The 25,888-nt window shown below is 48.1% G+C and overlaps 1 protein-coding gene across 5 annotated transcripts in view; it reads left to right on the top strand.

The window, feature by feature from the left end:
- Positions 1-799: 799 nt before the first annotated feature.
- The window catches only part of NAP1L4 (nucleosome assembly protein 1 like 4), a 45,388-nt gene continuing 20,299 nt past the window's right edge, over positions 800-25,888 (top strand). For 3 of the 5 annotated variants that reach the window (XM_064576034.1, XM_045893041.3, XM_064576033.1), the window contains exons 1-7: positions 800-955; positions 9,122-9,260; positions 18,987-19,017; positions 19,906-19,964; positions 22,958-23,057; positions 25,039-25,180; positions 25,404-25,490. In XM_064576034.1, coding sequence (XP_064432104.1) covers positions 19,004-19,017; positions 19,906-19,964; positions 22,958-23,057; positions 25,039-25,180; positions 25,404-25,490 — 402 coding nt within the window. In that variant the 5' untranslated portion in view covers positions 800-955; positions 9,122-9,260; positions 18,987-19,003. Of the gene's footprint in view, positions 956-8,576; positions 8,684-9,121; positions 9,261-16,269; positions 16,565-18,986; positions 19,018-19,905; positions 19,965-22,957; positions 23,058-25,038; positions 25,181-25,403; positions 25,491-25,888 lie in introns of those variants that run through there. The other 2 variants (XM_064576032.1, XM_064576031.1) reach the window with 2 other exon arrangements.

Here is a 25,888-nt window from a genome sequence, read left to right as displayed (position 1 = left end):
GCACCTGGATTTCTGCCTTCTGGCCTCCAGAACCACGAGAACATAATTTCTGTTGTGTTTTCTAAGCACCTCGGTTGGCGGCACTTGGCGGTGTGGCAGCCACAGGAAAATAAAACCGCATTCTCCACGTGTTACAAACAAAGGCTTTGGGCACCCCGGCCCTCCTTCCCGGCAACTCAGTTGGAGTGACCCCAGGTTCACAGTGCGCCACCACCGCCTGCCCGTGGGGACTGCTGACCTGGGCACCATTTCTGAAAAGACAGACAGAAATCACGAAACACCCTCCAACTGCAGATGCGGCCCAGAAATGAAGACCCTCAGGGAACCCGGCCCCGGGGCGCTTGGCTTTCCAACGCAACTGTCCCCTTGCTCCAGCTAACTCAGCGCTTTTCCGCAAGCGGTGGTGTGATGAGGCTGCGGTTGGTACCCCAGCCCGGCGGGGCACCACGGGTGCGGCGGGGGAGGGGGTCTGCCGAGCCCGAGCCAGGCTGCGCGCGCGCGTTACTGCAGGTGGCACCGAGCTGGAGGAGCACCGCGGGCTCGGGACGGGGGTCAGAGGGCGGGCGGCGGGCGGCGGCACGTGCCCTCCACGTGTCCCCCGCGCGCCCCGGCCCCTTGAAGGGGCGGAAGGAAGGCGGGCGCGCGCTGCCGCAGACGTCACACGCCCGTATTTGCATACGGCTCGAGGGTGGGAGCGCGGCGCAGCGTGACGCCCCCACCATCGCGGCCTCTGACTGGTCGTCGCCGGCGGCGCCGGAGCGTATTTGGCTTGCGCCGAGGCCGCCCAACCACAGCCCGTCTTGCTTGCGGGGGGCGGGGCCAGGGGCCTCGGCCAATGGAAGGCGCTGTTGTTGGCGGCCACGGCGGCGCAGCCCCTGGAGCTAGCGAGGCCACCGCCGCCGCCGCCGCCGCAGCCGCAGGAGGCGTGAGGAGTGGACGCGGGGCGCTTGGCCGGGTAACGGCGCGCTGGGGCGGCGGCGAGGGGCCGGAGCCGGGGCAGCGGGGGCCCAGGGCGGCGGGCGAGAGGCCCGGGGCCGCCGTGGGAGCAGGCCTCGGCGGCAGGGGCGGGGCGGCAGCCGGGCCGGCGGGGAGGCCGGCGGGGAGGCCGGGCGGCGGCGGGAGGGCGGCCGTGGCTGGCCCGCCGCCCCGCCCGCCTCCCCGGCGCGGCCCTGAAGGTCAGCGGGCGCTTTGTTTCGCGGGGCGGTCTGCCCGGCTGGCCGTGACCCCGACGGGAGCGGCGGCCGCGGGCCCCTTTGTTTTCGGGGCGCGGGTCGTGCCTGCGGGGAAGCCGCCCTTCGGGGCCGGGACGGGGATGGAGCCGGCAGAGTTCCGTGTGGTCGTTGAGCTCAGAGGCGGCGGCGCGTTTTCACCGGACTGCCGAGCCGCCGCCCGCCCGGGGCTCGCTTTCCTGGCGCGCCGGCGCCTGCCCGCGGAGGGCCGTGTGGTCGCGATAAGGCCCGCCCGTCCGCGCCCGCGCGCCGCCTGCCCGGGCTGGGGGAGGGTGGCGTCCCCGGGACGTGCTGCTGCTCCGAGAGCCGGGGGCCGCGGGTCCCGCGCCGCCTCCCCGCAGTGCCGGCTGTGCGGCGGAAGGACGGACGCGGGCCGGGGCTGCCCCGCGGGGGCGCGGCGCGCCTCTCCGCACGTGCTCCCTGGCTTCGAAATGACCCGCCAGCTGGAGTCCTCCCGGCCCCCCCACTGCTCGGGAGGCCCGGGGCGCGGGCCGGCGCATGACGGCTGCCCGTCCGAGGCGGTCAGCTCCCCCGAAGGCGCAGGCGGCTCGGGCCTGACCCGGCGTCCCTGCTTCTGCGGAGCCTAGCTTGGGTCCCGCCCGGGGGGTTGAGCCCGGCGGTCGCTTCCCGCTCAGACTTGCGCCATCCTCACCGATCGCTAACTGCTTCCCCAGGTGGGGTCTGGAAATTGTTTCAGCCTGCGATGAGCGATGGCTGGTGCGGGAATAACCTGCAGATGTCCAGTGAGCTTGAGCGAAAGCCGGCTGGCGGCAGGAGGGGGACCCAGTCCAGAGATGAAGCGGGACGTGTGCCAGTGCCAGGGAAGAGAAATCCGGGCACGCGAAGTTCCTCCGTTTACTAGCTGCTTGCTCACTTGTTTCGGGATACAACGACCCTAGTGCGAGATTTCAGAGGATCAGTGGAAGATAAGACCTTTTGGTCAACAGAAACACGGTCGGCAGAGTTTAATTTCTCACAACATCGTGGTGACAGAAGGGACTCATTTTGTAGATAAAGGAGGCAGATTGGCAGATTACTTAGGAACATTTTATTTATTTTTAAGGTTTTATTTATTTGTCAGAGAGCACAAGCAGGGGGAGCGGCAGGCAGAGGGAGAAGCAGGCTCCCCGCTGATCCCAGAGGGATCCCTGGGATCATGAGCTGAGCCCAAGGCAGCGGCGTAACCGACTGAGCCACACAGGCGTCCCACTTAGGGGACATTTTAACTAGAATTTTAAGGCTGCTGCTTCTGGTATGATGAAAATAATTGTTTTCGAAATAGTTATTTATATAAAACAGTAGTTATTCCAACAGCATAGCGCTGTCCGAAATACCTGTCGTTACACATATATTTGCAGTCTTTTTTCCTGGTTTACCAGTGATACTGCGGTTATTTGTACTTCTGTGTCATAAAATAACATCTAAATGCATTCCTGAATTTTGCATTATTTTTCAAAACGATTATGGAACAGTGATTGGAGAGATTGGATTCTTTACTTTAGCTAATTTAATCATTAAATTAGTTCAGTAGACTGAATCCTGAAAAGTTTCGTTCTGCTTTAGGATTATTGTCCTCTAAATATGTACAGACGTTTTTTTAGTTGTGTGGATCGGCCGTGTGGATTACCAGACTCTTCTGGTGTTTTGAGTGTAGAGATTTTTATTTTATTTTATTTTATTTTATTTTATTTTATTTTACTTTATTTATTTATTTGACAGCGAGAGAGGTAACACAAGCAGGGGGAGTGGGAGAGGGAGAAGCAGGCTTCGCCGCGGAGCAGGGAGCCCGATGCGGGGCTCGATCCCAGGACCCTGGGATCATGACCTGAGCCGAAGCAGACGCTTAACGACTGAGCCACCCAGGCGCCCCGAGTGTAGAGATTTTTATCTGTATGAGGTAGTTCATAATTCTTTAGAGATGAAGTACACAGAATTGGGGTGTGTTTGTCATTACAGTGTGTGAATTTGTATCTGAATCTCTAATGACAGTGTTTCGGTTAGCCTGTCAGGGTTTTAGCAGCCCCTTGGTGCTGGGAGCGTATCGGTTTCCTGTGTCTGCAGTGCTGACCAGCCAGTGTTATGATTGACGTCCTCAACGTTTATCTTTTCTTGAGTGGTTGATGGTAAGTCTTTTAGTATTAGGCGGAGGTGACCGCAAATGGGAATGTATAAATGGCATAATAGAGTGTAGAATTACTTATCTTTAGAGTTTTTTTCTTGCTTTCTCTTTGTTGGCCACAGTTTTAAAATGTTTTAAAACTGTTTTCAGAAGCTTATTTTGTATTGCCAGAAATTTTGCCAGAGAATCTAAATTTGTTTGGTTTGTTTTGGAACAATAGTATGTAGTATCTGTGGGCAGGAGGGTGATGTAAATTCCCAAAGGCCTACCGCCACCAGCTATGTGAAATAGGCAGAACCCCATATTGCTGGCATCCAGCACTGGCCCTGACGGCCGGGTGTGAATGATGAGGCAGCAGTGAGGAGTTTGTGGGGGGTTTGGTCTGAAATTGCTACCTCAGAGGTGCTTACTTGAAGTGGAAATGTGTTTAGGCATCCACGGTGAAAGGGTGGTGATTACCTAGCCTGACCATTCTGCCACTGGGAGGTTTTACAAGTGGCTAGAGCAGGGTCTTCACAGGAAGTCGCTGTCATCTGGCCTTCCCTTACTTTGTGTGACCTCTCCTCCTTTAGCAAGTACTTGTGTCCCCAAACTGCAGGTGGGGAATTTGTCCTTATCCCGTGGGAGACCCTTATCAATACGCAGTGAAGAATTTTGTGTTCGACTGCTAGGAAATTTTTAAGAAGTAGATTGTAGTAGTAGATGACATAGATTTGTTTTCATTTGACAGCCATTGGTTTTCTACCCTGTCCTCTTCAGAGAAGGCAGGGCTGCTTTCCTTTGCCATTTAATTTAATTTAATTTTTTAAAAAGATTTTATTTATTTGTGAGAGAGAGCATGAGACGGGGGAGGGTCAGAGGGAGAAACAGACTCCCCGCTGAGCAGGGAGCCCAATGCGGGACTCGATCCAGGGAGTCCAGGATCATGACCTGAGCCGAAGGCAGTTAGTTGTTTAACCAACTGAGTCACCTAGGTGCCCCTGCCATTTAATTTTAAATTTTGTGAGTAGTTATTAGCAGGAGAGGCAGTGTGTTTTTGTAGTAAGGAAACTATAAGAGAGCACTTTGTGACTTACATTTCTTGATCTTGACCACTCACTGTGTCGCCTTAAATTTCCTCTTAGAAGTATACTCTGCCAGGGCGCCTGGGTGGCTCAGTTGGTTAAGCGACTGCCTTCGGCTCAGGTCATGATCCTGGAGTCCTGGGATCGAGTCCCGCATCGGGCTCCCTGCTCAGCAGGGAGTCTGCTTCTCCCTCTGACCCTCCCCCTTCTCATGTGCTCTCTCTCTCTCTCATTCTCTCTCTCAAATAAATAAATAAAATCTTTAAAAAAAAAAAAAAAAAAAGAAGTATACTCTGCCAGCTGTTGAAACTAAATGTGCTTCCAGTCTGGGTTCATGACTACTGTGCATTTTAATATTATCCAAAAGACTGTTTCAAACAAGAGGAGATGATTTCCATCAGTTTTGTGGTAGAGAGATCGACTGTACACCTCAAACATTTACGTACAAAGGTTGTAAGAATGCAGTTGTAAGTATTACACTTTAAAATATTGCGTACATGTAGGAAAATAGTTTTCAGTGCCTTGTATCTATTCATTCATTCCTTCATGAGCCTCTCTGTGCTCGGCATAGTTCTAGGTACTGGGGTATCACTCTGAACAAAACAAAGGGCCTTGCCTTCATATATTTTCATAGTGGGAGACAGATAAACAAGTTGGGTGGTGGTAGGTGCTTTTGAGAAGAAAAGTAGAGGAGTAGGGACTTGGGTGGTTGTGATTTTTTTTTTTTTAAGATTTTATTTAGAAAGAGAGAGCAGGGGGCAGGGGCAGAGGGAGAGAGAGAGAATCTTAAGCAGACTCCAAGCTGAGTGTGGAGCCCAATACGGGGCTCGATCTCAGGACGCTGAGATCATGACCTGAGCCGAAGGCAGACCCTTAACCGACTGAGCCACCCAGGCACCCCAGTTGTGATTTTTAAATAAGGTGAAGAGGGAAAACCTTACAGAGTGACAAGACTTTTAAATACTGGAGTTAGGGAAATTTTGAAATGTTTGCCTCATTTAGTCATATACATCAATGCATTGCAGAGGAGAGAGAGTGGAAAGGAAATTGGAGATGTAGCAATGAAGAGTCACTTTGCCCTGAGTAAAAATAAGAGTGTTTGGTTAAGGAAAGGAAATACATTTTTTATTTTCTTCCGGGAAACTGAGGGCTTCGTCTCTTGCAAGTTTCTGAAGAGATGGTCCACTGTTGCCTGGTAGCAGTTAGATCATGTAAGCAGGCTTGACTTGCTCTGTGTGTTCACAAACTCCGTGGGAGAGCCTAAGGTGTGTGTGGAGTCCCTGATGCCATGTTGTGCGCAGGCAGCGCAGGGGCGGGCTGTGACCCAACAGCAGTGAGTGAGGAAAGCAGAGGCTGCCTGGCGCTGGGTCCTGCCAAGTCCTGTGCTGGCTCCAGGGGTTGCTGCGTTGAGCAAGTAGAGAGCTCCCTGCCCTCATGGAACTTGTTCTTCAGTGGGAAACTTGCATTGTTTACCCATCCTTTTTTTTTTTTTTTAAACACGATAATAGAAAGTTTAAAACATGCAAAAGTAACGATCACCTTTATCTAACACCTACATGTAGTAATGAACTAATCGCCAATTAGTGCATCTGTAAACATATACGTGTGATTTTTTTTTTTTTTTAATTTATTTGAGAGAGAGCGTGCCCATGTGAATGGGGGGCGGGCAGAGAGAGAGAGAGAATCTTCAGACTGCCTCCTGACGTGCACTCCATCCACTGCCCGAGAGATCATGACCTGAGCCAAAACCAAGAGTCGGACACTCAGCCAACAGCCACCCAGGCACCCCTACATATGATTTTTTAATTAAAAAATTTTATAAATGTCCAAAGAGAAAGGAAAAACATATGTATTAGATTATCAGTTACCATATATGATCGAAATTAGTTTGAACCCAACTTCAAGACTATCTTTAGGAGCTTAGGACCTGCGCAGTCTTTGCTAAGAGTACAAGCATAGTTAACAAGGACACTTTACATTAGTTTAGAAACTTACATAAGTTATTTGGTTGTTTACATTAGACATGTTTTTGCTTGCTTACTTGCATATTGGATCCAACACAATTACCCTCTAATGCTAAGGAACATAATGATAGGCTAGATAAAAAAATCCACCCGTCCGGGCAATATAAATGAGATCTGGACTGTCCCAGGGCTTCATATATTGGCCAGGTTTTGTGAGTGGAAACATGGGGATTTCTTGCAGGGGGTATCCTGATTCCTTCTTAGACTAGATGGTTCTTTTCTCCTTTCTGATGTGGTCTTAAGCTAAAACAGGATCCGGTACTCCTGGAGGACTTGGACCTGTATGCCAGGGCTGATCAGACTCCATCTTAGGTTCATAGGGTAGGATCACCATCCCTTAGACTTTTATGTGAACCATGTCATTAACACCACCCTCACTGAATAAAAATGATAGACTGTAATGGAATTCTGAAGTCTTACAGAGGCACTGGGTTGCATTTAACTTAATTTTAGCTATTCAGTTATTTCATGGGAAGATATTGAGGACCTTTGACTAAAGGTAGATAACGTATGAAAATTTTGGTTATGTGAAGAATGACCACATTCCCCAGCTTACTCCTACGTAGTCTCTTAGAAATGGCCCAGTTTGAAACTGTATGCTTACTCTAGCTATAGACTAAGTGTTGTTGTTGTTGTTGTTGTTGTGTGTGTGTGTGTGTGTTTTAAGTAGGCTCCACACCCAGCATGGAGCTCAACCCAGGGCTTGAACTCTTGACCCTGAGATCATGACCTGAGCTGAGATCAGAAGTTGGATGCTTAACTGACTGAGCCACCCAGGCGCTCCTATAGAATGTTTTTTAAATTAGGAATTTAGTTATAGTGGATAATTTGCCACAAAAACTAAAAATTTTTCCCCATGAAAACAATTTTTTTGTTTGGGTTAAAAATCCATAAGTAGGGGCGCCTGGGTGGCTCAGTTGGTTGGGCGACTGCCTTCGGCTCAGGTCATGATCCTGGAGTCCCTGGATCGAGTCCCGCATCGGGCTCCCTGCTCAGCGGGGAGTCTGCTTCTCCCTCTGACCCTCCCCCCTCTCTCTCTCTCATTCTCGCTCTCTCAAATAAATAAATAAATCTTTAAAAAAATAAAATAAATAAAATAAAAATCCATAAGTAGGGTTGTGAGGTATCTTAAATAAATAAAAGCAAAACATTTATTTGTATAATCATGGAAATTTGCATGCCAATCCAAATTTAGAATTATAAACTCAGTTAAAGTTGTTAGTCCTGGGAAGGACCTGAACTGCTCTATTCTTTTATATTTTTGAATATTCTTTTGCTTGGTGACCTGTTCATATTTTAATATGATTGCCTTTTAGGTGAAGGAGACCTTCAGATGAGGCTTCAGCATACCAACATTTAAAATGAATGGATGGTTGTATTTCTCAAACCTGCAAATTTGGTAGTTCCTTGTGACTTTCTATTTGAACTAGTCGGGATTGCTAAACATGAAAATTGACAAATGGAACTCTAGCTCGTTTATAATGTCACCAACTCTAGATTATTATTCCTTATACAAAGGGAGAACTGTTGAGAGGAACTGGATTTGCTGCTCTCTGACAAGCAGCAGGGCAGTGTGTAAGCGTGTTGCAGTTATGGAAGCCGAAGGAGGCCTGCAGCGGGCCGTGTGCTGGGCACCTCGCCCGCATCGTTCTGTCATCACAGCAGCCCCTCGGGAGGCCCCGTATAGTTTGTGGGTGTCGGAGCCCTGGTTTCACAGCTAGGAGACGGCAGGGGTAGGCCTCAGAACCAGGTCACTGTGTGTTTGCTGTGTTCTAGATGTTGAGTCCTGGGTTTGCTCTTTCCTGTTGTGTAAGCAAGCCTTCTCCTGTCCTTGATTGAGCACTTTGTCTTGTTTTCACAAGTGTTGTGTCGGGTTTAACTTAACTGCTTTGTCATCATGTCACCAGAAATAGTGTTAAATAGTGCATGGCTTCACATAGTTGGAAATAAAGTGGATCATTGTGTGAAGGGAATCTGTTACTTTGGAGTGGCGTCATTCCGCGGGAAGGTGAAGCTCTTTGGCCTGTGTCCCGCAGTGGGGCGTGTGTTCACTCAACAGCCATTGTGCTGGATGCTGCTTAGAGCCCTGGGACTACATAGTGCCCAGCATAGGAAGAGCATTGTTACTCCATTTTTCTAGACCGCGTCCTTCTCGGGAATGCTGCTGCACTGCGGGATCCTGACTCTGACCGAGCTGTTGATCGTCATCTGTGCCAAGGACAGCTGCAGGCATCTTGAGTTAAGCAGGTGGAAGTGGCAGCAGAAAGTGAAGTGGTTGATGGTGGTAGGGAAAGGTCAGGAGGGTCTGGATCTGAAATGTGCGAGGATTTTAATCTAAAATGGGACCAAAGGAAATGAAATGGAGAATCTCATGCACTCGCTTTCAGAAAAATAAGACGGAGACTGATTTCCCACAAATCCTTATTTCCAGAAGATCAGAACTTACTTTACAATTAGTGAGCACCTGCCAAGAATCTCTCCTTCTTATCTTTGAGCCAGTGGACTCACTGGGTGACATTTTGACTGGATTTTTCCCTTTTGTACTCTTCCCACAAAGTAGTTCTGTAGCTCACTCTGTAGCTCACTGCAGTTTGCGTGTCCCAAATCACAGCTCCTCTGCTATTCCCACAGAAACTCAAGGTCTGGTAACTCGACCTTGCCTCAGTTTACCTCTTTTCTTTTTAGGTTGACATTACATGGTGTCAGGAGCGGGATCTGAAGGAGCCAGCCACTGAGGAGTGACGACCCCCAGAATCGAGCAAGGTACCCACATCTGAGCCCTTTGTGCTCTTCGCTTCCGCGAGTCACCATAACTTTCAGTTTGGTAAGTCTCTCCGTTATCTAGCTCTCCCTTTTTTTGGTTGAACCCTCAGGCTTTATTCAAGATTTGTCAGCCCTCTTTTGTTCTTAATCTGATAATGGGATCCCAGTCATCTAAATGTTCTAAGGGTGTCCCCCTTTCAGGAACCCTGACCAGTTTTATGTTAAAAAATGATGGTCCTCCCTCATGCCTGTTTTTACCTATGTGGATCAGTCTTACTAAGAAGGGTAACTGAGGGCCTTGATGGCCATTTTGGGGAACCTTTAGTCTTTTGAGACTTCTCTTTCTCCCAACTAAGTTAGAAGACCATGGCTACAGAATTAAACAGTCCAAGTAGGATAGTTATTTTCATTGGTATCTGGAGGTTTCTAAACGTGTTCAGGATTCTAAAATTGCCTCCTTACAAAATATTGTTTCCAAACTGACTGAAGCAAATAAATAATTAAAGATGGATAAAAATAAAGTGTCAGAGGCCTCTTTCTTGGCGCTAGTCAAGGTTCCCTCTTACCCTCACTTCCCCACCTCCTTCCATATCCCTCGTGGCCTCCGTACCCCTCCCCTCTATCTGAGCTTCCTTTCACTGAAACCTCATCAACTTTAACCCATTAAAATCTTTCCTTTCAAAATTAGATCTTCTGAGGATGCTGCTAAACCACCCCAAAGTGCCTACACCCCATGGACAAAAGTTGAGTTTAGGGCTGTAATTAAGTACCTCCCCAAGGTAACTGAGGGTCTTCGTAGATGGGTGGAGGAATTTAATATTGTAACCCTGATTTACCAGCCTGGTCTCCAATCTCTGTCAGTTAGTCGCCGTGGTTGTTGGAGAAGGTCAGGCCCAGCACTGGATGAAAATAATCTCTGGGGTTTAAACTAGACCAGCCACCAGCCCTTTTGTATGACCACGGTGGCAGCATGGCCAAAAGCCTGCATGAAGTCATCCCAAGGGCTTTCCCCAAGCCCATGGACTAGAATAAGATTCAGGCACTCACCCAAAAGCCTGCTGAATCTGTCTGTGACTGTTATATGACTGTCCATGACTCTAAGTTGTTTTCAAGGAAAATTCCAGGCTTCCCGTAGATGTTGAGTCCACCCCGGTGGGGTTTGATTCTGTGGTTGTAAATGGGACTAAAAACCGTTTCAGAGTAACCTATATGGGACGGCATTGAGCCTCCCACAGATGGAGACCACAGAACAGGTGTGTCCTACGGGGCCATTATTGCAGACAGTCTGCCCACTGGAAGAAGGCTCACTATAAATTGAAGTCCAAGCAGTTGCAACCCCCTAAGAGGCAATGGCTAAACCCACCCCAGTGATGGGACCCCGAGGGCACACGGACATTATTCCCCAGCCTTGTGGGAGGGGAATTATTTAGGATGGGGAGACTGCTCTCCAGATTGGGGATGAATTTTCTCAGTTTCACTTAACGCAGGAACTATTCTATTGGTGCTCTACCCCAAATTGTCCCTTCTTTGGAGTAGTACATACGTGCAGATAGAGGGGGTCTCTGATAAACTACAACATGTCCCTGTTTCTCAGCCCATATCCTTTTATCTGGGACCTTTGCAAGACTACCAACCATTTCTCCTCAGCGATTTGGCTCACATACATTTAATCTAGGATGAGATTTCCCAGGGAAATACATTGCATTTTTTTTCTTTCCCAAAGGGAAAATATTCCTTGATTTCAAATCCAATACTCAGGAACATTCAAGCCCATTTATTGGACTCTGCAGACCAAAGAAGACCAAACTTTGGACTCATCCCCACTATTAACCCTAGTACCCCCACTCTTTGGGCAAAATCCTCAACAGACTGAGGCAGAATTCATAGTGCCCCTCCTATTAATATCCAGATTGATCCCTCAGAACCTCTCCCAAGAATAAATCAGTACCCTGTAAATAATAAGAGGACTTATCAGGACATAAGGCCTGTCCTAGAAGATGATAAGGACTCTTATCCTTTGTAGTAGTCCTTGAAATATCCCTATTTTACCCATAAAAATTCCCATGCCCAAGGATGGAGATTGGTCCGGCATGTTAAGGCAGTGAACACTGTAATTCCTCCACCCTTTTGTCTCTAATCCGTACACACTATTGGTATCCAGCCCTACTGGAGGTGTTTTTTGTTGTTGTTGTTTTTTACTGTAGTTAATTTATGCAGTGCATTTTTTTTTTAAAGATTTATTTATTTATTTTGAGAGAGCGAGAATGAGAGAGAGAGAGAGTACATGAGTGGGGGAGGGTCAGAGGGAGAAGCAGGCTCCTCGCTGAGCAGGGAGCCCGACGCGGGACTCGACCCCGGGACTCCAGGATCATGACCTGAGCCGAAGGCAGCCGCCCAACCAACTGAGCCACGCAGGCGCCCCGCAGTGCATTTTTTTAGTATTCCTTTTGATAGCAGTGTATATAAAAATACAATAGCCCTTTTGCCTTTACCTGGGAAGGATGAGAATACACACAGATAGTCATGCCTCAAGGCTTTACTGAGAGTTCTTTCTTCACATAGGTTATAGCAGCTGACTTAAATAACATAGGCTTCTTTAGAGGTTTCATCTTACTACAGATATATAGATGATTTCCTTCTTTGCTTGCCTTCCAAAAGGCTGCTCTCAGAAAGACCTTGTTCAACACAAGGTCTTAAACAAAAAAATCGCTATTTGTTCAAACCTCTGGTCCAAGATTTAGGACAATTTAATCTCAGAACAGGGACTGCTCCTAGATGCTGAAAGACTGCAAGGCATTTTAAACTTTCTGTACCTCAAAATCAAATGTGAATTACAGGGTTTTCTTGGGCTGGGTCACAGTTGGATTCCAAACCTCTTAATGGCTGAGCCCCTTTGTGCCATACAAAAGAACACCAAACCGGATCCCATTGTTTGGAATGACCAATATAACTTCTCCTTTAAGACTTTGAAGGAAGGTAGTAAGTCCACCTGCCCTTAGACACCCAGATTATCAGCTGCCCTTTTCTTTTTTGTAGATGAGAAGGAAGGGAATGCCCTCAGACTACTTATCCCAAAACATGGGGCTATCACAGACCCCTAGGTTATTCTGGCCAACAGTTAGATCCACTGCCTGAGGATACATCCCCTGCCTTAGGGCTCTGCCTGCCAGCACCCTTAGTGAAAGCTACTGAAGAGATAGGGGATCTTCCTCAACCCTCTTGATGCGTCAAGGCTTTAGAGGCTCTCTTGGGTCACACCACGCCCAGTACCTTTCAACAAGCTGTTTCCTCCTGCCAAGTCCTCTTACTGACCCCCCCCCCCCCCATCACTCTCATTCACTGTAACAGTCTCAACCCTGCTGCCTTCTTCCCTCTTCCACTGATGGAACTCCCCATGACTATCTGACTTTCACAGATCAACTGTTAACCTCTTGTGAGGTCTTACAAGAAACCCCTCTGACACACACTGATCATTCCTGGTGGACAGACTCTTAGAACTGTGGAAGTGGTGAGTTCGTGCTGGGTATGTGATAACAGTTTGGAGGTTATGGAGGCTGGACCCTTACCTTTGGCTGCTTCAGCTCAAACCAGCTGAAATAGATGCCCTCACTTGAGCGTGCCTTTTAGCCAAAAGCAAGACCACAAACATTGATACTGATTGCCAGTATGCCTTTGGAGTGGCCCATGACTTTGGAATGTTAGGGGAAACAGCAGGGCTTCCTCCCTTCCAGTGGAGGTGAAAGTAAGATGGCTCCTATGCCCCAAATCTGTTGGATGCCAGGATGCCACCAGCAGCTCTAACTGTTGTGAGTCTGATTCAGTGGAAACCAAAGGAATCTACCTCGCGGATGCCCCTGTAAGAAATGCTGCCCTTAGGAGATCCGTTGACCAAACCTCTGTCGTGGCCCAGAAGACTCCTCCCCCGGCGAGGACCTATGGGGCTAACCAGGGAAGGGCAGCAGCTGGCCTGTGCAAGAGAAAAGCAGAGTTGGAAATCAGAAGGCTGTTGGGACCACAAAGAACAGGGACTCTGCTTTGGACCTAGTAATAAGCTGGTCCTTCCAGAAAATCTAAAGCTTTCCTTATTGACCACTATGCCTGAATTAAACCATTGGTCCCCTGAGAAATGATAACATTTATGGATCAGTGTTGGTGGAAAACAGCAAGGCCACAAAAATTGCTGTCCTGCTTGTTCACCTGAGCTGAGCTGGCCCCGGGACACTGGCATTTACCCAGTGGACCGTTTGAGGCCTGGCCGATGAATTTCAGACATTTGCCTCATCTCACGGATAGAAAGATGTTCTAGTGATAATTTGCATCTTTTCACATTGGACTGGAGTGTTTCCGTGTAGAAAGGTTACCGCCTCTTCCTTAGCTAAAGTCCTTTGAGCAAAGGCTTTTCCCACTTGGGGAGTACCGCGGTGACCAGGGGACCCACTCCACTGGCCAGTGAGTCCTTGGACGAGTGAGTGTGTGCCATCTGACCAGTTCTGCAGCATTTCCACTCTTTATCCTCAGACTTCAGGACTGGGCCAATGTTCAAAGAGAATTATAAAGATCTAGTTTATTAAATTAGTTGAAACCCTCCAATACCTTGGCCAAAAAGTACTGCGGTTGGTTCTTTTAAATCTTTAATCTACTCCATTCAGTATTCATAAACTCTCACCTTTTGAAATAATTACAGGGCAGCTAATTACAGGGCAGGCATTTAGCTCCTGCTTCCTTTGACCCACAACTGAAAAACTGGTACATACTTGAGTATTGCAAGGGTCTAATTAAATCCACTGAGAATAATCACGCTGTGGTAGGGTAGAACAATCTTTCCACACCAAGAGACAAAAGACGTCAGACATCACACTTTACAGCCAGGAGAGTTAATCTGCTGGAAGAGACATCTCCATAAAGATTCACTCCAGCCTTGTTGAAAGGGCGCCTACCAGGTGTTACTGAGGAACCCCGGTGCCATCAGGTTCCCAGAGACAGACTCCTGGATTCATGGGTGCCATCTAAAAAGGCCCCAAAACCTGAGAGGACCTGCACCCCAACTGGTAGCGTAAAGCTAAAATTTTTTTTTTTTTTTAAGATTTTATTTATTTATTTGAGGGAGAGAATGAGAGACAACACGAGAGGGAAGAGTGTCAGAGGGAGAAGCAGACCCCCTGCCGAGCAGGGAGCCCGATGTGGGACTTGATCCCGGGACTCCAGGATCATGACCTGAGCCGAAGGCAGTCGCCCAACCGACTGAGCCACCCAGGCGTCCAAGCTAAAAATTTTTAAGGACTGAAATACATGACATTGGAAGTAGACAGTCTTCCCAAGATACTGGGGCCAGGCCTGTAGAACCTCCCCCTTCACGGAATTTGGTGTTGCTCAGCAACCGAGTCATGCTGTCTAAAGTTGTAATTGTCCCTTTGCTGGCCTCCTTGCCACTCCTTGGTTTGCCGGTAATGCACTCCTTTGTTCCCACTCTGCAAACACTTTTTGATTCCGCCAGCCCTACCCATTGTTGGATTTGCACTGGAGTTAACACTAAAGCCCCAACTGGTGGCCTGGCCATTATCCTTAGAAGGATGGCAGAAGCTTTCTAGCAGAGAGAACAGGGCTTTCCTCTGGTGCCTTTGAAGCCGTACATAGTCCCTGGCACCAGACATGAAAGCCTTCCGTTGGGTGCTCCTCACCCATAAAGGAATACCCTCACTCAAGTCTGTGCATCTACTCAAGACCTTTCTCTGTGTTTCACAGACAGTGACAGGACCGGCAGAAGCCGAGGCTGCCTCCTGGTAAGCACTTGTGACCCCAGTGGTGCAGGACTCATGATCACGAGTACACTCCCCACTGGGGTCTGCGAGACCACGAGGTCTCCTCTGTTGATGTATCTCCGTGATAGGGTACTGGGAGGAGGGAGCGACGTGCTTCCTTTCAGTGATGCCTCTGGGGAATTGCTCAGAAATCTAGCGAATACTGGAAACTTAATTCAACATACCTTCTCCTTGGACGATCCCCAGATCTCCATTGGAACCTCACCCACAGCCACCAGACTCATTTGTTAATCCAAATATATTGAAATTTAAGACATTCCTATAACCACTTCCATGATGCTAAAAGCACCAGTTACTGCATATTGTGTGTAAATGACTGTTTGTTTGTTTGTTTGTTTGTTTGTTTTTTATTAACATATAATGTATTATTTGTTTCAGGGTAAATGACTGTTTTTGAACATGAGGTCCTCTTTTTCATTCCAGGGGAAAAAAATCTGGGCAAAGGGGTCTACCTAACATCCTGTCTTTAGAAAACACTAGTTATTTCTATGTGGCAGAAACGTACACTCCACATTCCCCTTGGAAAGGATGCTGTGAAGTTGTTGCCCTCATTCCTGTTGCTGAAACCAGGAAAACCCTTCTACCTACTGCCCCTGTGTCCAGTCTGGGGTTTTCTCCTACTGTCCTAAAATAGCACATGGTAACAGGGATGGATAGCACTTTGGGTGGATGTCGCGAATACCCCATAGTAGATAGGGATTTGCCTGAGCCTTGTTCCCTTCTTGGGTTGGGTCGCAGAACCTGTAAAGGCAACTTGGAATCTGTGGTCGTGGTCCCATCTTTACTGCTCCTCTTAGAGCTTTTGAATATCAACAAGCCCAGCTAGACAGTCGCAGTAGTAGTCTTCAAAACCTCAGTCCTGCGCCTTCGCCCTACAGAGCAGGGAGGGGAAGAATGCTGTTTTTATGTTAACAAATTGGGGGAAATAATGCAAGAATGAAAAATAACAAAAGGTAATATCAAACTGTGAGCTGAAATAAGCCAGGCCCCCCAGGACCTGGGACATTTTCAGCTTATTAAATATGGGCAGCTGGGGAAACTGGTCGAGGAGGTTTTCCAGCCAGTAGCCGTTAATTGGACTTTTGGCCCTGGGTATGATCCTCCCAGACATATGTACAAACTAGAGTTCTTTTCCGCACCAAGACTTCTCCTGAAGCTCAGCTGGGAGACACATGACTGAGATTCCCCATTTCTTGACTGTTGGTTGTTCAAATGGGGCCTGATACCCTCATGCCATTTCCCTCCTGTAAGGGACAGACATCTCAGGACGTCCCTGCAGTTAGTTCTCAGGGGCACCATCCACTCACAGCTACAGACATCTCTGACTAAACCAGACAGCCAGACAGATTGGTTGATCAACGTGGCCTTCTGTGAAAGATGTGGATCAGAGGGGGAGATCTGAGAGCATTTGAATCTAAAATGGAACTGAAGGCTATGTAAAGTGGAGAATCTCACGCATGCGCCATCAAAACAGCGGACTTGAGGACTGTCAGGCCGATTTCCCATGAACGCTTGATTGACAGAAGATGGAAGCTGTCTCCAGCCAGTGAGTGTCCACCGAGAATCTCTTCCCACCTTTGAGCCATTGAACTTGCCGCGTGGCTCCTACCTGGATTTTCCCCTTTCATACTCTGCCCAGAAAAGCACCCCACCCTGAACCTTCAGCGGACTCACCTGTAGCTCCTGAATTACACTTCTTGTGCTCTTCCCAAGTCAGCTCTGTTTCCGGTCATCAAGCTTGCCTCAGTCTGTCTCCTTTCTCGTAGCTTGACAGAAACCCAAGTCCACATCATAGGCAGATGACCTTGGGTCAGGCGTTTTGCCTTGACCAGCCCCTGTGTCCTCTCCCATACGCTGGGGACGTTGCCTCCCTGGCAGAGTTGGTGTTGGGTGGAAGATGTGGGAGAGTGCCTGTCACACGGAGCCCTTGCTAGTCAAGAAGGTGTTAGACTCAGGTGTGTGGCTTGATTGGGTGTTATCGATGAGGAGGGAAACCGGAGCCTGTCCACTGAACTGGCCGTGTCGGCGGCTTCTGAAGAGCAGGCTGTCGCCAGCAGCTGGCGTGCATGTGGCCGACGCAAGGCGCTATCTGACGTGTCTGTCACCGGCGCAGGCACATCAGAGTTGGCGTCACGGCGCAGCGGGTATCCGTCCGTACTCTGTAACCCGGAAACCCCGCTGTGGCGATCCTCCTCTTGCTGTGTGAGTAAGGAACTGGGGGCTGGGCCACCACACAAACAAAGATGTTCGCGTGGACATCAGCAAAGGTGTGCTGTCGGGAAAGCCATCAGGACTCCACAGCTGGTGACTGGGAGGTTCGGACGTCAGCTCTTAGGCTGTTGCCATCAGATGTTATTGTGAAGTCTTCCCTGCCTTGTAAGTCCCATCAGTGTGGGGGAGAGCAGAAGGGAAGCGTGGGAATACTGCGGCTGCGGCCGCCCGCAGCGGAGCGGGAGCTGGGAGTCAGTGTTGGGGTGGACAGCTAGAAAGGCTCGGGGTTCAGGTTTCTCTGTGGAGGGACTTGGGACTCAGCAGCAGATGGTGGGGGCCATTGATGATTTTCTAGAGCCCTCACTGACCGGGCGTGTGAGGTGGAGGGTGGCCACAGCCGCTTGAGCGTTCGTTACCTTGTTTATCTCCCTCTGGGCTTCATCTGCAAGAACAGAGTCACCAAAGAAAAGCGCAGTTGAGTTAAATACAAAACAATTGCAGATTATAAATTCCAGTTGGAGCTATTTTTCTTAAATATAGAGGTTTTGTTGTTTTGTTTCACCCTGAAGCATTGTGATGGAGGGGTTTGAGCTTTGCTCAGAATAAAGAATAAAACATTGACAAGTTGTCGGCCTGGGATAGCTCTCGAGAAGAGGCTGTGATGTGTGTTTACTACGTCTGAGATGAAGGAGCATCACTACCTCTGTTCAGCTATGCATTTAGTCACGGTTTTGAAATTTCACTAATATCAAGTTCTTTTTAAGGAGTAAATGTCCTAGAACCTAGCTTTAATGTTTATAGGTAGAAAATCACCTAATTTGGAGATAATTCTTTGTCGTGTCTTGTAAAAGCAGGGTTGTACTGAGTGTTCACATCATGTTTTTGCACAAGCATTACCATCTTCAGTGTGTTGGTAATAGAACATACAAAACCAGTAACGTTTAAAAATTCTCCTGGGGCTCCTGGGTGGTTCACTTGGTTAAGTGTCCGACTCTTGGTCTCAGCTTAGGTCTTGATCTTGGGGTCATGAGTTCAAGCCCTGCCTTGAGCTCCACGCTGAGTGTGGAGCCTACTTAAAATACTAGGGGCGTCTGGGTGGTTCAGTTGGTAGGGCATCTGCCTTTGGCTCATGTCATGATTTCAGGGTACTGGGATTGAGTCCCATGTCGGGCTCCTTGCTCAGCAGGGAGCCTGCTTCTCCCTCTGCCTGACACTCCTGCTTGTGCTCTCTCAGTCTCTGTCAAGTAAGTAAATCTTTAAATAAATAAATAAATATGAAAATAAGAATAAAGTAAAAATGTTTCTTTGACTTAGAGTGTGAAGACAATACAAGCAATAGTAAATGCTTTGAATAGTTCTAAAATAATTGGCTTAGTAGCACAGACATGTCCCTGTTGCTGAAGCTTATTAGAGAGAGAAAGCAAATTAGAATTGATTAATCTTACTCTCAACTCTGGTCATTTTAGCACCAAAAAGAGTTTTTGGGTTTTTTGTTTGTTTGTTTTTTTAGTGAGTAAAATGTGCGTGCACTAAAATGCATAGATCCTAAGTAAGATTTGATGAATTTGACATATGTATCCAAGAAACCAACAGCGCGTTCAAGATCTAAAACATTTCCATCACCCCAGAAAGTTCCCTCTTGCTCCTCCTGGTAGACCCTCATCCCCCATAGACAGCCACTGACTGCTACAAGCACCCTAGAATGTTTTTTGTGAATATTTAGCGATGTTAATTGTTACAACTCTCTTAATTTGTAGGAGATCAAAACATTCAGATGGCAGATAACAGGTAAGCCAAAATGGACTTTGTTCATTGGGATTTAAGTTTTAGTTGATTAGCATGAGCCAGGCCACTGGTCAGTGACTGTTCATTAGCAGCTCTGGTTGGCAAGCTCCTCCCTCCGCTGCTGTGTTTGAGCCCAGGAGGAGATGGCTTCACACATGGCAAGTGTCTCAAATACCGATACTGAAAAACCTCTCGTGGGAAGTGATCATGCTGCTCTCCAGGTCTTAATACCTCCCAGGTATTAAGTGATTGACTTGGCACCATCCTCCCCTTGTGTGGCTTCCGATGGTCAAGTGAAAGATTTTGTTTTGTGGCTCGTCCTGAAGGTTATGTTTGGTCTTGTGTAGTGTTTGACGTGGTTTAATTTTGGTGAAGGAAGCCATGTCCAGGCATCTTTGAAAACTGATATACCTGTTTTTGTGAAGTTTAATTGTTTGTAGAGACTGTGTGGTGAGCTTACAGAGCCACAGTGGGCCTTGTGTCCTAAATACTTGGTAAGGTGGCACTGCCTTGATCCCTTTAGCAGCCGGCCAAAGTGTAGCATGCAAGTTGGCTGGCTAGTGGGTTCAGTTTGAGGGTGGGGAGCAGGTTTTTGGGGGGGAAGAAACTGTAGAAATGAAAACTAAGAAGATTTGGCCAGGGTTGGAAATTAGAACTATGGGACATGGCAAGGGGTGGGGGTGTGTTAAGTGGTAGGTGGTGTTTTTTTGTATTTGTTTTTTTTTTAATAACAGGAACATATCTCGTAGATACACCCGTGTGTCCATAGTTCTGTCCAAATACGAAGTCGTTATAGAGCTGCCTCTTAATATGTTACACAAGAAAAATGCCCTTGTGCTCTTTGTCTTTAGAACTTCTTGGTAGTAATACTTACTTAACATACTGTCTTAGTTTTTCAGATGGTGTTCCTTCAGACGCCTTGGAGGCTGCTAAAAATGCAAGTAACACAGGTCAGTTCACCACCCATGGGAGAGTTCGCATGCAGAGCGGAGCATAGCATCTTCCACTCTTGAGCCATTTCTTGCGATGATACAAGTCATGCAAGTGAAGGATTACTGTGCCACAAAGGTTTGGGGAGGTTAGAGTCATTCAAGTGGAAATTGGTACTTGGTCTAAAGACTTTCATGATAGGCTTTCCAGAAGTAGGGTGACTAGCACAATGCGCCTCCTTGTGCCCGCTGCCACTCAGTACTCCATGGCTCAGCCAGTGACTGGTCTTCTTAGTCTGTGTCCTTCTTCCCTGATCATTATGGAGCAAACCCCAGACTCCATACCATTTTGTCCATCAGTTCATAGATGTGTTATTTTTTCCTCCATTTTTAAATTTGTATATCTATACTTTTTTCCCCTTAAACTGTTTGAAAGCAAGTTGTGGGTATCCTGACTCTCTTCTCCTAAAACAGTTTCGTGTAAATTTCCTAAAAACTAGAATGACTGCTCCTAACCCCAGTGCCGTGACCACAACCAAGAAATGCGGCGTTGACATGACACTTAGCTAGTATGTAGTCATGTTGCTATTTCCTTGCTGTTCTCGGCTGCTCCTTTTAGCCGTAGCCCACATCCAGTTCCAGAGCCAGCCAGGGTGATGTCCCGAATCTAGTTCTGTCTCCTTTCTTCTAGAGCCGTTCTCCCACCTTTTTATTCTTCTCTGCAATGATATATCGGCAGGCTGCTCCCTGGCTGTCTTGTAGAACAAGCAGGCCACGCTCTGGATTGGTCAGGTTGTTTCCTTCCCATTAGATTCAGACTGCCACATGGGTGACGTGCTGCAGGGGGAGCACGCTGGGGCCATGGCCGGGGATTCTGAGATTGAGGACTTGGTGAAGGTCATGTCTGGCAGCCTTCCCCGTTGTGAGGGTCTCTTCAGTAAGTGACCTGTTGGTCATCCTGTGGACACCCTGTTCTCCATGGGTCGTGATAACGATCCTTGCAGAATCAGGTATGACATTGGTGTTTGCACAAGGGCGTTTTTCTAAGTCTGGCAGTCTTCTGCATATTACATCTGTCAGAGATGGCCTTTCCCTCCCTGCTCTCCCAGCCCCCACTGCAGGGTTCGTGCACTTTCCTAGATTGTTACTCCTTCAGTGTTTTGTCAGGCACCATCAGTACTCTTTGGTGTGCAAATTGTCCCACGTGGCCAGTGCCAGTCTCTTCAGGCTGGCTTCTGTGACCTTTTGCTATGTCCCCATGAGCTTTGAGCACTTTGTAGCTTTGTGATGCTAAGCTACATTTTTTCTTGAACTTTTCTTGCTCTGGACCTGGAGTCTACCATCTCTGCAAAGGGCCCTGTTCCTTTTAGTAGGGGGAGATATTTAAAAACCAGAATATAGATGCTAGGTGTCACTGTTTCTAGGCCTTTCGGTGGCCAGAGCTAGAGGAGGTGTGTGTCTGTGTGTGGGGTAGTATTTATACATATTGTGTACATACACAGTTGTACGTATGCATGAGTGTAAAGATGAAATAGTGTTAGCAGTTGTTTATAGTTAAAATGTTAAAATTGAGTTGCCTACTTGATACCCTTTGCTTGCCCTTGTGACTTTCGTACAAAAAGGTGGGCAGGGCTCCAGGTACCTTTGGAGTCAGGTGAGGGTGCCAAATTAGGGTTCCTGGCCAGTGGGAGCGAGCTGGCGTCACTTCAGCAAACACGGAGTCTGTGCCGTGGGCAGGTGTCCTGTTGGACCACTCCCTGGTTATAGTTGAGTGAAAGACCTTCCTTCCTCCTCAGCCTCTTGTTCGTTCATTGGGAAACAGTGCAGATGTGTGTGAGCCACCAGGGCAGTGTGGGGGGAGGAGGCCAGTGAGCTTTGGGAGGGGGGAGTGCGGGAGTGCGGTGGGGGGGGGGGGGTTGGGCAGAAGGGCAGGGTAGGTGAAGGTGGAGGCCAGAACGCTCGCATGTCTGGTGCACCAGGAGCCAGTGCTTGGGCTTCCTGGGACGTGAGCCAGGCCGCAAGTGAGGGACAGTCGCCTTGTCCCTGTTCTTGCCTTCTGGGCCCCCTTAGGTCTTGGGGAGAGAAGGTGAGGTGGCAGGAGATAGGCCCCTGAACTGGGAGGTGATGACATCTTTGGGAGGTTTGAGGCTTAAACAGCTGAAGCAAGAACCGGAACTTGCTGGGTGCCCTTCAGTGGATTTCTGACCGCCTGCCCAGCTGGGTAGCAGCGGGTCAAATGCCATGAACGTACATTTGAAGGGGTGCTTGGGTGGCTTAGTCGGTTAAGTGTCCGACTCTTTTTTTTTTTTTTTTTTTAAAGATTTTATTTATTTGAGAGCGAGAATGAGAGACCGCATGAGAGGGAGGAGGGTCAGAGGGAGAAGCAGACTCCCTGCCAAGCAGGGAGCCCGATGGGGGACTCGATCCCGGGACTCCAGGATCATGACCTGAGCTGAAGGCAGTTGCTTAACCAACTGAGCCACCCAGGCGCCCAAGTGTCTGACTCTTGATTTTGGCTCAGGTCTTGATCTCAGGGTCCTGTGATCGAGCCCCGTGTCAGGCTCTGTGCTTGGCGGGGAGTCTGCTTGAGATTCTCTCTTCCTCTTCCTCTGCCCACCCCCCCATCTAAAAAAATGAAATAAATTTCAAGTTTTTTGGGTTTTTTTAAAGATTTTATTTATTTATTTGACAGATAGTGAGAGCAGGAACATAAGCAGGGGGAGTGGGAGAGGGAGAAGCAGGCTTCCCGCTGAGCAGGGAGCCCGACGTGGGGCTCGATCCCAGGACCCTGGGATCACGACCTTAGCCGAAGGCAGACGCTTAACGACTGAGCCACCCAGCGCCCTAAATTTCAAGTATTTTTAAAACATGTTCTTAAGAAGCCACTTGCTACATTTAGAAATTAAAGTGAATTAACATAGCTGGGTAGATAATGTGCTGATGGTTTTCTACCCTTGGCTGTTCTGTGTCAGGGATATTTGAAATGTTTTGACCTTGTTTTTACCTCTTGATAGAAAAGCTCACTGATCAGGTGATGCAGAATCCTCAAGTTTTGGCAGCTTTACAGGAACGGCTTGACAATGTCTCCCACACTCCTTCAAGTTACATTGAGACGTAAGTATGCTGTGCATGGGACTCTGTACAACTTTAAGAAACAAAGGGGAAAAGGCTGATTTCCTGGTTCCTTAGACTAGAACTAAGTGTCTTTCTCATTGAGCAGACTTTGGGTGCTGAGAACCAGGCACTGGATTCCAAAGAGTAGCGCCTAGGCTCAGCAGGTGGTAGAGGTGCAGGCCTGTGGTGGGAGGTGCGGCGGGGGGGGCGGGGGGTTACTTAGCCGGGGGGCTGTCGGGCCAGGCTCAGGGTGGGGTGCTGGCTCCCTGCTGGCTCTCTGCAGGTGGACTGGTGATTCTGCCTGGGAGTAGGAGAGTGGAAGATGATAATGGTCTCTAGTTTTCTGGCTAGACTCTGAGTAAGTGGGGTGGGTTTCATGGAGAGGGAATGCTGGGGCTAGGAACAAGGCTTCATGGAATAGAATCAGTTCCATGTTGGATGTACTACATGGTAAGTGCCTGCTGGCAGGACAGTGTGGAGTTACTGTAACTGATTGGAGGAGGACAGCTGGATGTAGGATATCAGGGTCCAGTTTGCTTAAAATCATTTGTTATTTTTACTCTATTAGGAAGATACAGAAAGATAAAAGACAGTTGTAATTGTGTGATTAATGCAGAAAAGAAATACAGGTGTTTCTGTATGTCTGCCATTTTATTAGGTCCTCACTGTGCTTCCTCCTTGTTCTCCTGCCGGCAGTAGTCCTAGAGACAGGACTGTAGTTACGAGTCTTGGTAGAGGACCTTTACCATGAGGTGGCTATGGGTAGGGTGGCAGGGGTCCTTTGTGATTTAAGGCTCTATTTAAGGCTCTTCCAGTACTTTCTAAACCGTGCTGTGCATAGGAGCAGCTAGGACTCCATGAGTTGTTGGAGGAAGGGTAGAGTGCCCAGGCTACTGCTAGCCCCACCTCGAGGGCTCAGCCCAGGTGGACGCTGCCCGGGAGGGCTGTATGGGTCTGTGATGAGGCCCAGAAATGTGCTCTTTGTTCCAGATGGTGACCAAGGGCTTCAGGTTAAACATACAATTTTGATGGGTTAAAAAGGGTTTTTTTTTTTCTGATTTATAAAAGTAATGCTTAAAAACTAAAATATTTTTAGAATATAGAAAAGTACTGGGGTGCCTGGGTTGATCGTCCAACTCTTGATTTCAGCTCAGGTCATGATCTTAGGGTTGTGGGATTGAGCCCCGTGTCAGGCTCTGTGCTCAGCACGGAGTCTGCTTGTCCTTCTCCCTCTGCTCCTCCCTCACTCGCTCGCTCTCTCTATAAAATAAATAAAATCCTTAGAAAAATAGAAGAATATAGAGAAGTATCAAAAGGCAAAGAAGCTCAAAGTCACCTGACCCTGGAAGGGAACAGACCCCACTTGTCTGTATTGTGTCTGATTTTTCCCTTAGTGCATCACCATGAACCTTTCACTTGGCGCGGAATATTCTTTGAAAACATGATTTCGGACAGGCTGTGTTTTAATCCTGTACAACTTGTCATTATTTCCAGTTTTCCATTTTCACAAATAATGCCTCAGTGGACATATTGGCACATAAGTATTTGGTTATTTCCTTAGCATAAGTTCTTAGAAGTAGAGTTACTGGACCCAAGGAACATTCAGGTTCTGCTTTGCCTTTAAGGTGGATGAGTCGGTTAGAGGACTTCTGTGCCCTCGGGCTCATCAAACCCAGGAGGTTCTTTTTAATTGCCAGTTTGGTAAGGAACAGACAGCAGTTCTTTTAAATTATAAATATTTTGTGGGATTGATCCTTCTTTCCATGTTTGATTATTTGTATTTTTTCTTTTGTGGATTATCCGTCAGCGTCTCCCCCACCCCTTCTGTTGGGATGTTCATCCTTCTAATGATGTTTAGGAGCTCATTTCTGTAGTGAGGATGTGAATTCTATAGTAGCCTGAATTTATTTTAAGAGGATTGAAAAGCACGCTGCCTTACTTTGCAGGCATACGGATGTTCTCCTTTTCTTCCCTGTTTCAGTTTGCCGAAAGCCGTGAAGAGAAGGATCAATGCACTGAAGCAGCTGCAGGTGAGGTGCGCCCACATAGAAGCCAAGTTCTACGAGGAGGTCCACGACCTGGAGAGGAAGTACGCCGCACTGTACCAGCCCCTCTTCGACAAGGTGGGCAGCTCCCTCCATGTTGCCTGCATGGTTTCAGAGCTTTCTTCATGTAAGACTCCCACATTTACGGAGTGATGGGTCCTTGAACGGGTCTCCTTCAAGCCCTAAAATGTAGAATCTTAAGTTAGAAAAGCATTGGTTTTCACAGACATTATTTACAAACTCAACTCTTGAGCTTCTGACTAACTTAGCCTAACTCTAAGAAGGTCTCGTTCTTACTCAGAGAAGGGAGTTCATCACGGGGGACGTGGAGCCGACGGACGCGGAGTCAGAGTGGCACAGTGACAACGAGGAGGAGGATAAATTGGCTGTGAGTATCGTGTTCAAACGAAGGCAACTTGTGCTGTTTCAGTGCTGTTAGAAGTAAGAAGTCTCTTAAAACGTCACAAAGGAAAGAGCTCCTTACCAGTAGGTGCTGTTTCCCCCTTGGGTTGGCCGTTTCGATTTCTTTGTGATCAGACTACTGAGCGGCGGGCAGGTCCAGTATCCGTTAATTCCGTGACCCAGACATGCTCTCCCGGCTCAGTGGTCTAAACAGGTCCATGCCGTAGGATAGTGAGGTGTGGGATCGGATGAACAGAAACAAAAACATCCGGAGAAGTCTTGTATCGAGACAAAAGCGAAGTCCCACGGGGGAGGGGATACCTGTGTTGGTAGTTGCTGCGAGGTCAGGCTTGTGAGGAGGGCGTGGTGGGTGTCCGGGCCACC

Source organism: Mirounga angustirostris, unplaced genomic scaffold, assembly GCF_029215605.1.
Source record: "Mirounga angustirostris isolate CCGP_5_RB_7025 unplaced genomic scaffold, mMirAng1.0.hap1 SCAF_13, whole genome shotgun sequence".
NCBI classification, from domain to species: domain Eukaryota; kingdom Metazoa; phylum Chordata; class Mammalia; order Carnivora; family Phocidae; genus Mirounga; species Mirounga angustirostris.
This window is presented reverse-complemented; position numbering and strand designations above follow the sequence as displayed.